Source organism: Schistocerca cancellata, chromosome 2, assembly GCF_023864275.1.
Source record: "Schistocerca cancellata isolate TAMUIC-IGC-003103 chromosome 2, iqSchCanc2.1, whole genome shotgun sequence".
NCBI lineage: Eukaryota > Metazoa > Arthropoda > Insecta > Orthoptera > Acrididae > Schistocerca > Schistocerca cancellata.
Window position 1 is genome coordinate 102291047 of NC_064627.1, and position 19475 is coordinate 102310521.

Below are 19475 nucleotides of genomic sequence, written 5' to 3' on the forward strand. Positions count from 1 at the left end.
TCCATGGGCGAATAGCAGCCTGCATTGCTGCGAAAGGTGGATATACACTGTACTAGTGCCGACATTGTGCATGCTCTGTTGCCTGTGTCTATGTGCCTGTGGTTCTGTCAGTGTGATCATGTGATGTATCTGACCCCAGGAATGTGTCAATAAAGTTTCCCCTTCCTGGGACAATGAATTCACGGTGTTCTTAATTCAATTTCCAGGAGTGTATATAATATATAACAAGAGAGGGCCCAAGATTGACCCTTGAGGAACACCATGGTTAACGGGCAAAAAAAAAAAAATAAAAATAAAAAAGGACCTTGAATATTTGTTATTGAAGTAAACAGTTTGAGATCTATTAGATAAGTATGACTGAATAATTTTAACAGCAGAGACTGAGAAACCTGCAGTTTTTAATTTCAGCAGCAGAGTGTTGTGGCACACAGTGTAAAATGCTTTTGATAAATGAAAAAACTTTGTACTTACAATAAATTTTTCTTCTTTTGCTTCAACACAGTTACATATGTAGCTCATAACAGCATCACATGTTGATAGATTTTTCCTAAACCCAAACTGGCTATTTGAAAGTAATTGATGAGAATCTAGAAAACTGATTATTTGAATACTCTTTAATTTCTCAATGACCTTGGACAAAAGAGGTACAAGAGAAACTGGCCTATAATTGCTAGGCAAATTATTGTCACCTTTTTTGTGGACTGGGATTACTTTAGTTACTTTTAATTTTTCAGGGAAACAACTTTCATCAAAGCAGTAGTTTGTGATGTGACAGAGAACCTCTGCTATATTATGATTACTAAGTTTCAATATTTTAGAGCTGATATTGTAAATATCCAGTGAATCACTTTTGCTAAGAGAAAGAATGACAGAGTGTACATCTTCTTCACAAATGTGTTCAAAATAAAACACATTTTCCATAGCATTTTGGTTTTTATAGGCAACATCCAAATACTTGCTAGGATCATGTTTACTATCAGGTATCGTAGTCAATATACTATCTACACTGTTTACAAAATAATTATTAAAACTAGCAGCACTAATTTTGGATCTAGATACAAATTCTTTGCTACCTGATGCTAAATTCTCATTAATGATTTCCCGCATTTCTTTTGGTTTATTAATAGCTTGTGCAACCAATTTGTAATTATATTCTAATTTAGCTTTCTTAATACCCATTGAGTACTAATATTTGCATTCTTTATAGCTTACTTTGGCATGCAGACAAGATGAATTCTTTGCTAAGTAGTAGAAATTATTGCATTGATCTTTATGTTTTCGTAGTTCCTGTGTGTACCACTTATTTTTATTGATAGTTGATACCCTGCTCATTTTAGTCCTATGAGGACAATGTGACATTGTGTTATTGTCTGCCAAGAGACTCATCATCAGCAGCTATAATGCCACACTGTTTGTGCAATATCAAATGAACTTCAGTAAGTTGAGTAGGTCATTGGCATCATATAACCGTATAAGTGTAGTTTTCTAAGTGTGCAGCAAAATCTAAATAGTGTTTAGTCCAGCATTTCTCAACAGCCATGTCATGACATATTGGTGTGCCATGAATACGGTATATGTCAAGTGTATCATGAGATTTTTAATGTCTTTTACCTGAACATAAAAAAATATTGTCAGATCATTTCTTGAAGTAATAAATTTGTAAAATTTGTATCTCATAGTCATTCCATGACTAAAGAAAAGTATTTATGTACTTTTTGTGTCTCCTTTTTTGCATCTAGGACAAAAATCATATGTAAGGATATCATGAAAGTTTGGAACATACTTTGGTGTGCCCAAAAGAAAAAAAAGGTTGAGAAACATGGATTTAGTCCGTGCCACCATCACACAAGTCAACTCATCATTTTAAAAATTGTGTGATGATAAGTTATTGCTTAACCTAGAATGTCATGCCTTGTAGAATGTTTTTCTTCACAAACAATATTTCAGCATTTTTGAGAGATAGAAGAGTAACAAGATCTGTAAGTTAACTGGAGTTTATGCAAATGTTTGTCAATTATTTCTCTGTTTTACCCGAGTTTCTATATGGAGCATATATTGCAATAAGTATAATACATGGGTGAGGAACTGAAATAGAGTCAGTTGCTGTTTTGTGAAGAGAGCCCTCCTGTGTCAGTTCGGAATACCACGTGATTGGCATATCATCAGATACTGTACTGGCTGTCAACTTGACAGTCAAGCACAGGATTCACAAGACACATGGTACTAATGCATTTGATTACGGATGTCCATTGAATGGGTCATCCTACCTCCGAAGTCATACAGGAATTGGGCTTTTCATTTCCACTACATTGAGGGTGTGCCATGAGTACCTTGGTTGAGTGAAAACTATTTCTGTTAGATCCGTCTGCCATTGGCAGCAACAACATATTGATTACAGAGGCATGTTTAATCGCCAGATACGGTAACAACAAATGAAGATCGGCAGTCTAATAAATAATTGCCTATCAGTACTGGGCAATAACAACTGGTGAACTTCAATATCGTCCTTTGACCAGTTGATTCCTACAAGTTACAGAAACCCTTACCCACATGTGTAACTCAACTTACTCCAAATTAAAAACCAAAGAGATGGTTGCATGTGCTGTAATAGCACGTTGATTCAGGGGCTCAGGCAGATTGTCTTTCTAGATTTGCAAAAGGCATTTGATACATTGTCTACTAAGAAAGACCAAAGTGTGATTATATGAATCTTCACAGATATGCAGTTGGCTCAGTGAATTTTGAAGTGATAGAATTCAGTACATTACAGTGGATGTCGATGTCCAGTAAAAACAAAAGTAACATCAGTTCTATTGAAAGTAAGCATAGTAGGATTAATAATGTTCTCGGTATACATAAATGATTTATCAAATAGGGTCAGCAGCACAATAGGATTGTTTTTTGATGATGCTTTTGTGTACGGAAGTCACTGTCTTTAGGAAACTGAAAGGAAATGCAGAAAGATTTGCACATAAATTATTCTTGGAGTTATGAAGGGCTGCTCTTTTTAAATTTGGATAAATGCAATCTAATTTCCTAACTAAAATAAAGGACACAGTAGTATCCAGTTACAAGGTCAGTGGTGAGTATCTGTAGCATGTAACAGTATTTAGGAGTAATTCTTGTGGGTGTAGTATGAAATATGACATATGCATAAAATCAGTAGTTGGTAACTTACTAGAAGATTTAAATTTGTTAGAAGATCGCTATGGAAATGCAGTGAATTTTAAAGGAAATTTACACACGAGACACAATAGCAACCAATTCTGGAGAACAGCTCCTATGTTTACAGTCCTTATCAGACATGTCTAAAAGCAGACATCAAACAATTCAGATACATGCTGCTAGAACCACAAAATTTGGTACAGCCCATAAAAAATGTAACAGAGATACTCAGTGAAATTAAATGGAAATCTTTCGAGAGAAGGTGACATTTCTGGATAAAATAAGAGAAGCATTATTTGAGGAGGGCTGTGTGACAATGCTGCCACTATTTTTCTATATCTCACTTTGGGATTGTGGGAGTAAAATACAGAAATTAGAGAGGGAATATATTTTGACAGATAACTAAATGTTGGTGCAAAGCACCTTCTGTAACAAACTGTACTGTGACTTACAGTGTATATATCTGGATGTAGAATGCTCAAAGTATGGAGAAGGGCTTCTGTTGTGATAATTCATGCTACTCATTGATACATGCTGCTGCTTAATACAAGTATGTCAATGACCTTAGGTTATTGATGTTCCCTGATATGGAGTACATTTACATTGGGTAAAATGGGATGAGTGAAGGTATCTATTATTGCCTCATACACATCTGTTTTCCTACTGCATCACAAAGGTGACCTTTGTGCTTTAGTTGGAATACAATATTTATGTGAACTCAACTTCAATGTACTAGTTTCTGTAGAGTACAATATTCATGTACCTCTGCTTTAGCCTCAGATAATCTTGTTTCCTTGCATTCAACAAATGTCTTTATTGTTTTTTGCAAAAAGAATTATATACACATGGCTTGGGGTAAATATTTCCCCACCGAACTAAAGTGCTGCCTTCACCATAAAATGTACCATACTGTCACTCCTGATTATGGTCAGAATAGTTTGAGGAACTTCCCATGGGCATAGAGCACTTCTTTGACCGCCCCCATTTCCCTATTTGAATCCTGTAGAGCACATTTGGGACACACTTTGTTCTTGATCATCTGCTCTTATTATTCCCTCTTGGCTCTTGTACATACTGTATATTTAACACACCTCTCCCAACAGCTTACCCCTATTTTTGTCAGACTTTCGAACATCTTGCACCATTTTGTGAGGGTTGTTCAATAAGTAATACCCGAAGTTTTTTTCTCATAACATATTTATTGTTAAGACTCTGAATTTGGTTACAATATACATCAACATGTCGTGTCCCTGTCCTATTTTCTATGTAGTCTCCATCATGTTCTATAGCTGTATGCCAACATTGTGGAAGAGCATGTATTCCCTGCTGGTAAAAGCACCTCTTTGAATATTCAAGAGTCTCGATCATTGTAATGCTGACTGACAACTGTAGAGCCAATTGTTGAGTTGTGGTGTGCCGGTTGGCACAAGTAATGGCATCCACACAATTCAGCATGTCTAGAGCAGTGGCTGTGACGTGATGTCCAGAGTGGGGCTGTTCATCGAGCTCTGTCTCTGCATTACCTGAGAGGCTGTAACTTTCTTTACCCATCGTCAAACTGTAGTCCTATCAACTGCAGTATTGCCATACACTGCACACAAATGTTTATGGATGTTCACCATATGGCTCTGCCATCTGCCAGAACAGTTTAGAACTTCACCGGCACACAGAGCAAACATCAAATGTGAAGCACCAACAAGGGCATTTGTCTGTGTATATTAATGGCTTTTTAAAAACATTTGGGGCATTACTCATTGAACGACCATCATACATTGTCAGACACTTTTTCCAAGTTGACAAATCCTATGAACATGTCTCTCTTTTATAGTCTTGCTTATGTTATCAACTGCAATATCAGAATTGCCTCTCTGTTGCCTTAAAGCCAAGCTGATCATCATGTGACATGTCCTCAATTTTCTTTTCCATTCTTCTGTATACTATTCTTGTCAGAATCTTGGATGAATGAGCTGTTAAGATGATTGTGTGATAATTCTTGCACTTTTCAACTCTTGCAGTCTTCGGATGATATTTTTCTGAAAGTTAGATGGTATGCTGCCAGACTCATACATTCTACACACCAACGTGAACAGTCACTTTGTTGCAACTTTCCTCAACGATTTTAGAAATTATGATGGAATGATATCTATCCCTTCCGACTTATTTCATCTTAAGTCCTCCAAAGCTTTTTTATATTCTGATTCTAGTACCGTATCCCCTATCTCTTCTAAATTGACTCCTATTTCTTCTACTATTGCATCAGACAAATCTTCCCCCCCTCACAGAGGCCTTCAATGTACTCTTTCCAAATTTCTGAATCAAATGTGTGTATATATATTCTGACAGCCACGGACGTGGTCTTGCTGAAATCTTACGTGATAATTATCGTGTAAATGCAACCGCCATTGTTAAACCGAGGGCACCCATGTCTGAAATCACAACGAACATAAAAGTTGGAAATCGCCCCACCTCAACTCAGTGTACAATTTATAATCGGTGGAGCTAATGATGTCTACAGGAATGAACTATACAAATCCACTAACAATTTGAAAGAAATTTTGAGCTTTGCTAGAACACCTGTAATTGTCGTTGGTATTCCCCATAGACATGATCTTATGACTACTTCTATTGTAAATAAAGAAATCATTAAGGCTAACAGACAGTTCAAGAAGATATGCAAAGCATTCCAGAACTCACATTTCATTAGTGTAGATTCACTGGAGAGAGAACATTATACCCAACATGGCCTGCATTTAAACAACAGGGGAAAGATTGTATTAGGACAAAAAATCCGAGACTTCCTTTGTTCACTAGGCAGATGCAAGAAAAGTGAGCACATTATTCTTCCACCTCCAGTAACCCAGTCTACAGTCGTGTGTAGGACAACAATCACCATCTTCAACAGAAGCAGATCAGCCTACACTGCTGGCAGCTTCAACAACAGTACCTACTAAGGAAAGTGAGCCCACTATTATTCTGCCTCCAGTAGCCCAGTCTACAGCATCTTCTCCAGTACTACAATCACCGTCTTCAGTAGAAGCAGATCAACTTACATCACTAACAGGTTCAACAACAGTACCAACTACCCAAGCAGAAGCAATGAAAACCACCCGCCCCTTAAGCAAAAGAAGAGTGTCACCACCAGGCCATCTCATTTATTGGAGGCAGGCACCAATCAGCCAATGCAGTGAGCACTGCAACAGATGCCAAGCATAAAAAATTAGTAGTTTTGTATCAAAATGTACAGGGTATAATTAGTAAGATTCCAGAATTAGAAGTACTATTGCTTGATGAACTAAAGGATGTTTCAGTTTTATGTGTATGTGAACATCGGTTAAAAGAAAATCAAGCTTTTGCTGCCAGAATAACAGGATATGAAATGGTTAGTAGCTTCAGTAGAGAAACTTTAAAAGGGGGAGGAACATGCATTTATGTCAGACAAGGAATTGAATATAAAGAAATCAAGTTTAGTAAGATAAAAAACATTGAAAAAGTATTTGAATATTGCGTTTGCAAACTAACAGACCTTAAAATAATTATTGTGTGTGTATACCGTTCCCCATCAGGTAATTTTATGGAATTTTTGGACAGTGTTGAAAGTCTTTTTAGTGAGTTAAGACATTCTACAGAAAGCATTATTGTACTTGGAGATTTCAATGTCAACTTTAAAATCAACTGTTTAAATGTTACAAAATTGACCAATGTCTTTTGTTCGCATAATTTAGCACCAACTATCTTTGAATACACTAGACATGGAAAGAACTCTGAAACAATAATAGACCAAATATTTCTTGACTTACATAAACTAGACAATGTTGTAGAAGTGATTGACACTGGATTCTCTGATCATAAAGCACTAAAACTTAGTATAAATAATGTACTCTGTAAAAACTCTAGACCAAGTGAGAAACACATCCACAGGAGATGTATTAATGAGGACAACATTAGGATTTTTAATTCCTTGTTAAAAAATACAAGTTGGGATCTAGATAAACATGATAGTATAGACATGAAGTTTGAATCATTTCTAGCTGATTACAAACATAACTTTGAAATTGCTTTTCCCCTTAAGAAAATGAAAGCAAAAGGCAAAATTAACACATGGATAACACAGGGCATAAGAAAATCTGGAGAGCAACTCAAAATGTTAAGTAAATCAGCAAGGCAAAATCCTGCTTTGAAACAACGTGTTAAGTGTTATAGGAAATTATACAAGAAAGTAATCACTGCAGCAAAAAAGTTAAATAATGATTCATATATCAGTAGAAATAATGGCAACAAAAAAATGAAATCAGTTTGGAAAGAGATCAATAGTAACTTAGGAAGAAGCAAAGTAAGAAACAACATTGTTATTAAAACTGAGGACAAAACTATAAATGATCCATTACAAATTGCCAATATATTCAACTATCATTTTACAAGTGTAGTTCAAAATCTCATACAAACCCAAAGTAGTACAGACATCAGTCATAACTTCACAATGAATTCCGAAACTAAGTTTTTGTATCCTGTAACAGTACATGAGGTAGAGAATGCCATCAGCAAACTAAAAAATAAATTATCCTGTGGCACCGATGGCATTCCAGACAAAATCATTAAACACAGCAGATATATTTCTCCTCTTCTTGTAGATATAATTAATGCATCTTTCAGTACTGGCACTTTCCCTAGAAAGCTGAAACAATCAATTATAAAACCATTATACAAAAATGGGGATCATTATGCTGTAAAAAACTACAGGCCTTTATCAATGTTATCTTGTTTTTCAAAAATTATAGAAAGAGTAATGTATGGAAGATTCTCTACTTTCCTAAAAAAAAAGTGGAATATTGGTCGATGAACAAAATGGCTTTCGAAAGAATAGATCAACTGAAACAGCTATATACAACTTTCTAAAACTTGTCCTAAATTCCATTGACAATAATGAAGTAAATTGTGGGGTCTTTTTAGATTTATCAAAGGCCTTTGACGTTATTGATCATAAACTACTGCTCGAAAAACTTAGTTGCTATGGACTCCGTGGTACTGCTCATGCATGGTTTAAGTCATATTTATCTGGCAGATGCCAGGAAGTAGAAATAGTTCATGATGGAAAGTCATAGTTTTCTGGTTATAAGGAAGTTAGTTATGGGGCGCCCCAAGGTTAGGTGTTGGGACCCCTGTTGTTCTTGATCTTTATAAATGACTTGCCAAACTATTTAACACAAGCTGATTGTGTACTTTTTGATGATGATACAAGTCTCTTTATTAAAGCTCAGAATGAGACTGACCTTAACAGCAAAATTGAAACAACAACAGTTGAAGCAAGTAAATGGTTCAGGGACAACAGTTTATTTGTCAATGAGAAAAAAACATTATGGATGAATTACAGACATGTTTCAAATAATATGAAGCCCAATATAACTGTGAAGCTAGGCCAACAGAATATACTACAAACGCCAAATACAAAATTCTTAGGAATTTGGTTAGATGAGCATCTAAAATGGGACAAGCATATAGATGTGCTCAATAAAATGTTAAGTAAATGTTGCTATGTATTTAGAATGCTCAAAAATTGCTGCAGTGATCAAACAGTATTGTGCACATATAATGCATTTATGCATAGTCTTTTGCAATATGGTGTCATATTTTGGGGCAATTCAAGTCAGGCAAAACGCTCCTTTATTATTCAAAAACGAGCGATAAGAATCATAAAAGGAGCTGCACCTAGAGATCCATGTAGGGAAATTTTCAAGGAATATAAAATCATGACTCTTCCATCCATTTACATCTATGAAAGTATATGCTTTCTGAAGTCTCACCCCCAGTTTTCTTCTTTATACAGTGAGTTCCATGACTATACAACAAGACAGAGTAATGAATTTCACAGAGAAGTGCATAAGAAAGCCCAGTACAAAAAGAGTGCAATATACCACCCAAAAATTCTCTATAGTGCTCTTCCCTTAAAAATAAAAAGAATTCAGCAGCTGAGCAGTTTTAAAAGTGAACTCAAAAGAATGTTAATCAGTAATAGTTTTTACAGTGTTAGTGAATATATGAATTCTTCAGAAAGATAGCATGCCTTCACCTATCTTATAAGTTACCCATATACAAACTTGTGTCGTGGGGTAGACTCTTTTATGTACACACAAAAATTAATTAATCTGTCAATATAGAGTGTTATAATCATTGTTTCTTGTTGCTGTCCATTATACACAGAATATATGTAACATATTTGTGTCCTATATTGTTACCAATTTTTATCATGTAAGCTATAATTGTTTTGCCCATATATTTAATTCAGATTGTTCACTGATAGTTTTTACATAATATGTTGTTATTCATATTTTTTCTGTATGTAACACATGACAAATCCTATATCATTGTACATGATAAAACGGGTGCTCAATAAACAATAAACAATAAACAATAAACAATAAACTCCCTCTTATGCATTTAACAGGTGATTTCTCATTGCACTCTTAATGTTACCACCCCAGCTTTTAATTTCACTGAATGTTGTTTGGCTTGCCTATATGCTGAGTCAGTCCTTCCAACAATCATTTCTTTTTTGATTTCTTCACATTTTTCATGCGTCAATTTCATCTTAGCTTCCCTACACTTCCTATTTATTTTGTTCACTTAACATTTTTGTACTTCAATCTTTCATTAATCAGCTGAAGAATTTCTTCTGTATGACCTGTTTTCCTCACATTTACATTCTTTGTACCTATGTTTTTCTTTCCAACTTTTGTGATTGCCCTTTTTAGAGATGTCCACTCCCCTTCAACTGTACTGCCACTGAACCCTTATTGCTGTATCTACAATGTTAGAGAACTTCAAGGATATCTCGTTATTTGTGTATTGATCCCACTTGACTAATCTCTTAAACTTCAGCCTACTCTTCATCACTGCTACACTGTGATCAGAGTATGTATCTGCTCCTGGGCATGCCTTACAACCCAGTATCTGATTTTGGAATCTCTGTCTGACCATGATGTAATATAACTGAAATCTTCCTGTATCTCCCAGTCATTTCTAAGTACACCTCCTCTCTTGTGATTCATGGACAGAGTATTCGCTATTACTAGCTGAAATTTACTACAGAACTCAATTATTCTTTCTTCTCTCTCATTCCTTGTCTTAAGTCCATATTCTCCTGCAACCATTTATTCTACTCCTTCCCCTTGAGTATTACTCAATACCCCTTGAGTATTAGATTTCCATCTCTGTTTATATACTATATTACCCTTTCAGTATCCTCATATATTTTATCTGTCTCTTCATCTTCGTCTTACAACATCGGCATGTATACCCGAACTATCGTTGTTGGTGGGGGTTTGCTGTCGATTCTGAAAAGAACAGCCCTACCACTAAACTGTTCACAGTGACACACACTCTGCCCTACCTTCATATTCATAATGAATCCTACTCCCTGTTATACCGTTTTCTGCTGCTGTTGAAATTGCCCTATACTCATCTGACCAGAAAATGCTATGGAAAAGGTGTTTTATTTTGAACACATTTGTGTAGAAGATGTACACTCTGTCATTCTTTCTCTTAGCAAAAGTGATTCACTGGATATTTACAATATCAGCTCTAAAATATTGAAACTTAGTGATCATAATATAGCAGAGGTTCTCTGTCACATCACAAACTACTGCTTTGATGAAAGTTGTTTCCCTGAAAAATTAAAAGTAACTAAAGTAATCCCAGTCCACAAAAAAGGTGACAATAATTTGCCTAGCAATTATAGGCCAGTTTCTCTTGTACCTCTTTTGTCCAAGGTCATTGAGAAATTAAAGAGTATTCAAATAATCAATTTTCTAGATTCTCATCAATTACTTTCAAATAGCCAGTTTGGGTTTAGGAAAAATCTATCAACATGTGATGCTGTTATGAGCTACATATGTAACTGTCTTGAAGCAAACAAACAATAACGTAAGTAACTGTACCTCACTCAAGGTAGATATACTTTCTGACTGGTGCAATGCCAATAGCCTGTCTATGAACATAAATAAAACACAGGAATTAAACATTTCTTATAACAGTAGAACCACCTTAGAGACAGTTCCTGTAAAGTTTCTTGGCATTGTTTTGCAAAATAATTTAGGCTGGCAGGCACATGTGAATTATTTAACACCAAAAATTTCTAAAGGAATATTTATGCTCAGAAAATTACAAGCAACAGTAGATGAGAAAATTTTGCTTTCTGTCTATTACAGTTATATTCACTCTTTTTTCCATTTCACTTCATTAACTCCTGTTTATCTAGATTGACCCTTTACATTTCCCTTTTCAGATTTTCTAGCTTCCCTACCATGTTCAACCTTCTGACACTCCATGCCGTAACTCGTAGAACATTATCCTTTCATTGGTTATTCAATCTTTTTCTCATAGTCACCTCCCCCTTGGCAGACCCCTCCCAGAGATCCAAATGGGGGACTGCTCTGGAATCTTTTGCCATTAGAGAGATCATCATGACACTTTTTCAATTATAGGCCACATTTCCTGTTGATACATTTTATGTATCTTTAATGCATTAGTTTCCATTGCCATCTGCATTCTCATGCTGTTGATCATTGCTGATTCATCTGCCTGTAGGGGCAATTTCCCACACCAAAGACAAGAGTGTGTCCTGACTCAGATTAGAAAGTTCATAATAAAGATCCTGCTTTTGCTTTAATAATATTGATAAATGCCCACATTTTCTCCCAGCTGTTAGCCAAGCATACAAATTGTAGCAACAGTCCTATCAACTAGAAGATACACATCTGATTGCTTTTTTTCTTGTATTTAAGGTCTGGCATACAGTTGAAGTAGATAAATGAAATCATGCTGCCACTCAGAGAGTATTTGTTAATTTGTTAGTGAGGAGCTCATTCATCAAGATTTATTTCTGACTGCATAGGGATTATGTATGCAATTTGCTGAGATCAGTCATATTCACTACTCGGCTTGTATGAACTGGGTCACAGCCATCACAGCCACTTCCCAGTTAAACAGATCCCATATTGGGGTTGGGAGGACAAGGGCTACTGTGCTAAATCCACACCACTGTCTGCCTGCTACACTTTACTGTAAGAACTCGTCTCCAAAGCAGCAATTGATCATGGATGCTAATATTCACCAATCTACCTATGGATAGCATTGGGGCAGTTGATTTCACTGTTGTCATTCCAGTCTGAGCTGCTAGAGATGGCAGTCATTTGCATGTGAGCTGTGCTTGCTTGTATGAATGTGTGCATGTGTTTTCTTTTTGGCCAAAAGCTAAATGTGTAACAGTCGTTTTGTTATGCCTGTATGCAACTCTACATGGTATCTTTACAGTGGGTAGCAATGTATCCTTTTCCTAATATTGTTGATATTCCAGGCTGGAGTTCCCATTGTTTGATTTCACTGTTGGATGTATAATTGACAGTTTGTGATAAGCATGTTGGATACAGTTGTATGATTCCATCGTGATAATTGATGTGGGTACTTGGTTCATTTTGATCTAACAGACTGTCAGTTTCTGGAATTTGTTTCAGGTAATGGTTTTTGTAGACAACAATAAAAATCAAATTCAGCTTAACTGTGATGCAAACAATTGTGAAATAAGAGACAAAGCAGTTTTCATGTAGAGTTTGCCTCCTTCTCTGAGGTTAAGAGTGGGATTTGGTACTACTCTTCTGCTAATTAAAGTCCCATTTTTTACATGCACATCTTTCATCGAGGTAGTAAAAGGGAAAGTGAAATGTTTTGCTCTGCTTTTGTAGCTACTTATACCAGTACAACATTGACATTTCAACTGGAAACTTAAATTAGCTGTTGCAAGAGTATGATTTCCCCAAACTCACTGAAAGATACTTACGAACTTCGAAGTCACACATGAGAAAGCTTGTTCACAGTAAAATGAAGACAGTGCTTTATTGATCTTCCTATCTCAGTATAGAGCTACTCCACATGTTGCATAATCTACAACAGAGAAACACTATGGAAGACCACATTGAACATTAATGTCAATTTTAAAGCTACTCATGCATCCAAATGCAGCGACAATGGTGAAAACAATTTTTTTTAACAAAAATACCTGTTTGAATGGAGAGAGGAAGTGACAATATATAGACTGCCAAGAGAGAACAATGTTTGTTGGATCTCATTGTATCAGGCTTTGGACATAAGAGTGCCACACATCAAACTGTACTATAATTTAGTGCCATTTTGTAACATACTCTTGATGAATATTATTTGTTATTTCTTATTGTATTGCCACATCTTTATTATAGAGCTGCCCTGCCAAACTTGTGTTTATGCATGCAAATCAGGCACCATTAAGGAACCAGAGTAGGGAAACAGTCTTCTGCTACCATGAATGTCTGGGCTGAATTAATAGCAGCATTCAGTTACTACGTTTAAAACAGTTAATCTCTCATTTCCTTAAATTTTGTGTTAATCCATAAAGATGTTACATCTATAGGAAATTTCACCTAAGAGAACTGTAAAATATGAGACAGACTGACTGGCTGTCACTTACCTTCAGGAGGTGAAATTCCAAGTATCACCGATGAAAAATTCTAAGCCTAGCTTGTGGAATTGTTTGTTATTTGCGCACAGAGGAAATTCTTTCCTACAGAAGGAAGAGGCAGTTATGAAAGATTTTTTTCTGCTCTTAAATGAAATGTTGTGTTGCTTACAAGCTGCTTCTGATCACATGTTGCAAAGCTAGTTACACTTCATTCAGCAGTCAGAGCAAGACAGTGCCAAATTACTGTCACTACAGTGTTGTGTAGGTCAGCATCTTGGTCTCCTGCAAGATAGTCAGTAGGGGACTGACTTGTTGTGTTGTTACTATTATTGTTATTATTATTATGTTCACAAATAATCATTTTTACATACTGTATTAAGCAGTTAATTTCCCATGCTGTTGACAAACATTTATTGTTGCAATTTTGTACAGGAAAATACTATGCTCCAAAAGAAACAACCTATGAAGCATATTTAAACTATACACGGTCCTTACCTCTAATTACACACCCAGAAGTTTTTGGAATGAATGAAAATGCAGATATTATGAAAGATCAACAGGAGACTGATCTTCTCCTCAGCAGCATGCTCCTGACCCAGGTAATTATAGTAAACATTATAATTAAGTCTCATAAGTAGAAATGTGAGGATGCTCATTCAATTTCAAATTGATTCTTATGGAAGAAATGAAGAGTGAAATAACATCGTCATATTTTTGTTCTGAGCTGTAGTTCACACAGTAAGGAAATATGTTTTGTATTTTCTATAGATGGCAAAGCAAACAACAGAATGTATCATCTTTAAATTACTTTTCCTTAAATGTATTTCGATTTTCAGTGCTTCCCAGCCACATTTGTTAACAGTGTATAATACAACTTCCTAAACAGTGGTATGGTTCGTATGAACAATCGAACACATGCACACGTATGTACATCTACATCTACATTTATACTCCGCAAGCCACCCAACGGTGTGTGGCGGAGGGCACTTTACGTGCCACTGTCATTATCTCCCTTTCCTGTTCCAGTCGCGTATGGTTCGCGGGAAGAACGACTGTCTGAAAGCCTCTGTGCGCGCTCTAATCTCTCTAATTTTACATTCGTGATCTCCTCGGGAGGTATAAGTAGGGGGAAGCAATATATTCGATACCTCATCCAGAAACGCAACCTCTCGAAACCTGGCGAGCAAGCTACACCGCGATGCAGAGCGCCTCTCTTGCAGAGTCTGCCACTTGAGTTTGTTAAACATCTCCGTAACGCTATCACGGTTACCAAATAATCCTGTGACGAAACGCGCCGCTCTTCTTTGGATCTTCTCTATCTCCTCCGTCAACCCGATCTGGTACGGATCCCACACTGATGAGCAATACTCAAGTATAGGTCGAACGAGTGTTTTGTAAGCCACCTCCTTTGTTGATGGACTACATTTTCTAAGGACTCTCCCAATGAATCTCAACCTGGTACCCGCCTTACCAACAATTAATTTTATATGATCATTCCACTTCAAATCGTTCCGCACGCATACTCCCAGATATTTTACAGAAGTAACTGCTACCAGTGTTTGTTCCGCTATCATATAAATATACAATAAAGGATCCTTCTTTCTATGTATTCGCAATACATTACATTTGTCTATGTTAAGGGTCAGTTACCACTCCCTGCACCAAGTGCCTATCCGCTGCAGATCTTCCTGCATTTCGCTACAATTTTCTAATGCTGCAACTTCTCTGTATACTACAGCATCATCCGCGAAAAGCCGCATGGAACTTCCGACACTATCTACTAGGTCATTTATATATATTGTGAAAAGCAATGGTCCCATAACACTCCCCTGTGGCACGCCAGAGGTTACTTTAACGTCTGTAGATGTCTCTCCATTGAGAACAACATGCTGTGTTCTGTTTGCTAAAAACTCTTCAATCCAGCCACACAGCTGGTCTGATATTCCGTAGGCTCTTACTTTGTTTATCAGGCGACAGTGCGGAACTGTATCGAACGCCTTCCGGAAGTCAAGGAAAATAGCATCTACCTGGGAGCCTGTATCTAATATTTTCTGGGTCTCATGAACAAATAAAGCGAGTTGGGTTTCACACGATCGCTGTTTCCGGAATCCATGTTGATTCCTACATAGTAGATTCTGAGTTTCCAAAAATGACATGATACTCGAGCAAAAGACATGTTCTAAAATTCTACAACAGATCGACGTCAGAGAGATAGGTCTATAGTTTTGCGCATCTGCTCGACGACCCTTCTTGAAGACTGGGACTACCTGTGCTCTTTTCCAATCATTTGGAACCTTCTGTTCCTCTAGAGACTTGCGGTACACGGCTGTTAGAAGGGGGGCAAGTTCTTTCGCGTACTCTGTGTAGAATCGAATTGGTATCCCGTCAGGTCCAGTGGACTTTCCTCTGTTGAGTGATTCCAGTTGCTTTTCTATTCCTTGGACACTTATTTCAATGTCAGCCATTTTTTCGTTGGTGCGAGGATTTAGAGAAGGAACTGCAGTGCGGTCTTCCTCTGTGAAACAGCTTTGGAAAAAGGTGTTTAGTATTTCAGCTTTACGCTTGTCATCCTCTGTTTCAATGCCATCATCATCCCGGAGTGTCTGGACATGATGTTTCGAGCCACTTACTGATTTAACGTAAGACCAGAACTTCCTAGGATTTTCTATCAAGTCGGTACCTAGTATTTTACTTTCGAAATCACTGAACGCTTCACGCATAGCCCTCCTTACGCTAACTTTGACATCGTTTAGCTTCTGTTTGTCTGAGAGGTTTTGGCTGCGTTTAAACTTGGAGTGAAGCTCTCTTTGCTTTCGCAGTAGTTTCCTAACATTGTTGTTGTACCACAGTGGGTTTTTCCCGTCCCTCACAGTTTTGCTCGGCACGTACCTGTCTAAAACACATTTTACGATTGCCTTGAACTTTTTCCATAAACACTCAACATTGTCAGTGTCAGAACAGAAATTTTCGTTTTGATCTGTTAGGTAGTCTGAAATCTGCCTTCTATTACTCTTGCTAAACAGATAAACCTTCCTCCCTTTTTTTATATTCCTATTAACTTCCATATTCAGGGATGCTGCAACGGCCTTATGATCACTGATTCCCTGTTCTGCACTTACAGAGTCGAAAAGTTCGGGTCTGTTTGTTATCAGTAGGTCCAAGATGTTATCTCCACGAGTCGGTTCTCTGTTTAATTGCTCGAGGTAATTTTCGGATACTGCACTCAGTATAATGTCACTCGATGCTCTGTCCCTACCACCCGTCCTAAACATCTGAGTGTCCCAGTCTATATCTGGTAAATTGAAATCTCCACCTAAGACCATAACATGCTGAGAAAATTTATGTGAAATGTATTCCAAATTTTCTCTCAGTTGTTCTGCCACTAATGCTGCTGAGTCGGGGGGTCGGTAAAAGGAGCCAATTATTAACCTAGCTCGGTTGTTGAGTGTAACCTGCACCCATAATAATTCACAGGAACTATCCACTTCTACTTCACTACAGGATAAACTACTACTTACAGCGACGAACACTCCACCACCGGTTGCATGCAATCTATCCTTTCTAAACACCGTCTGTGCCTTTGTAAAAATTTCGGCAGAATTTATCTCTGGCTTCAGCCATCTTTCTGTACCTATAACGATTTCAGCTTCGGTGCTTTCTATCAGCGCTTGAAGTTCCGGTACTTTACCAACGCAGCTTCGACAGTTTACAATTACAATACCGATTGCTGCTTGGTCCCCGCATGTCCTGACTTTGCCCCACACCCGTTGAGGCTGTTGCCCTTTCTGCACTTGCCCGAGGCCATCTAACCTAAAAAACCGCCCAGCCCACGCCACACAACCCCTGCTACCCGTGTAGCCGCTTGTTGCGTGTAGTGGACTCCTGACCTATCCAGCGGAACCCGAAACCCCACCACCCTATGGCGCAAGTCGAGGAATCTGCAGCCCACATGGTCGCAGAACCGTCTCAGCCTCTGATTCAGACCCTCCACTCGGCTCTGTACCAAAGGTCCGCAGTCAGTCCTGTCGACGATGCTGCAGATGGTGAGCTCTGCTTTCATCCCGCTAGCGAGACTGGCAGTCTTCACCAAATCAGATAGCCGCCGGAAGCCAGAGAGGATTTCCTCCGATCCATAGCGACACACATCATTGGTGCCGACATGAGCGACCACCTGCAGATGGGTGCACCCTGTACCCTTCATGGCATCCGGAAGGACCCTTTCCACATCTGGAATGACTCCCCCCGGTATGCACACGGAGTGCACTTTGGTTTTCTTCTCCTCCCTTGCTGCCATATCCCTAAGGGGCCCCATTACGCGCCTGACGTTGGAGCTCCCAACTACCAGTAATCCCACCCTCTGCGACTGCCCGGATCTTGCAGACTGAGGGGCAACCTCTGGAACAGGACAAGCAGCCATGTCAGGCTGAAGATCAGTATCAGCCTGAGACAGAGCCTGAAACCGGTTCGTCAGACAAACTGGAGAGGCCTTCCGTTCAGCCCTCCGGAATGTCTTTCGCCCCCTGCCACACCTTGAGACGACCTCCCACTCTACCACAGGTGAGGGATCAGCCTCAATGCGGGCAGTATCCCGGGCAACCACAGTCGTAGTCCGATCGGGGGATGCGTGGGACGAGCTGGCCGTCCCCGACAAACCCCCATCCGGACCCCCACAGTGATGCCCATTGGCAACAGCCTCAAGCTGTGTGACCGAAGCCAACACTGCCTGAAGCTGGGAGCGAAGGGATGCCAACTCAGCCTGCATCCGAACACAGCAGTTGCAGTCCCTATCCATGCTAAAAACTTGTGCAAAGAACGTCTGAACTAATCTACAGAGAGCGCAAACAAAACGACACAAAATTGAAGCGGTTATTAAAATACAAGATTGCCTAGTAAATGCAGTAATGCTGCCACTTGTGCACTGCTGATACACTGCTCGGCGGCGGAAGGAGACTACGCGATTTAACACTATTCGAGTACTAAAACGTGATGCTACAACTCTCAAATACTATAATACGCCCGAAATTTATGAATTAAACAATGCAAGTACCAAAAACACGCAAAGAAATTAAGAATTAAACTATGTAACAAATGAGTGAGCTAGGAGTATACGACTTGCTGCTGCAGCTGCTTATCCAACGGCGGCAGGGAGCACACTCTCTCTCTCTCTCTCTCTCTCTCTCTCTCTCTCTCTCTCTCTCTCTCTCTCTCTCACACACACACACACACACACACACCCTCACTCTCCACCCCCCCCTGTCACCCCCCCCCCCCACACAAACACACACATGCACACACACACAGAGTTAAGTCTCTGAGAGGCTCCCTGTTTCCCTATCAAATAAAATGAAAGAAAAGATGTATTTCAGCAACATACTGCCACCATTATGTAACTTGAAGTATTGGAGAATGCTGCAAATGATTGGAAGTTACATTTATTTGCACATATATCATCATGTGACTCATCATGGTAACTAAGGAAAAATTTGTGTGATTTCTTCAATTTCATCTACCACCTAGTACCATTTATAAAATTTCATCCTAAGTTATTCCATCTTGTACTGATTGTTCTTAAACAAGAGTAACCAAAGTTCTGTTTACATTGCTTGACAACTAGCTGGGAATATATACAGCAGAAACAAAAGTTATTATATAGCCTTGGTCCAACAGTGATTACCAAGGAACAACAATAATGAGTCAAGCACTTCTTCATGCAAACTCTATCACATTGCACAGTCCCCAGAAATGCTATGCTTGCTGATGTGAGTGGCCTCTGAAAAAACTAAAAACTGCTTCATGAAATATTTACTGTGAAAGAGCACAGTAAATA

At 38.3% G+C, this 19475-nt stretch overlaps 1 protein-coding gene across 1 annotated transcript in view; it reads left to right on the forward strand.

Annotated features, from left to right (window-relative positions):
* Window positions 1-19475, forward strand: part of LOC126161364 (dynein axonemal heavy chain 7) — a 1035864-nt gene that overhangs the window by 931819 nt on the left and 84570 nt on the right. The window contains exon 57 of the mRNA XM_049917134.1: window positions 14081-14247. Coding sequence (XP_049773091.1) covers window positions 14081-14247 — 167 coding nt within the window. The remainder of the gene's footprint in view (window positions 1-14080; window positions 14248-19475) is intronic.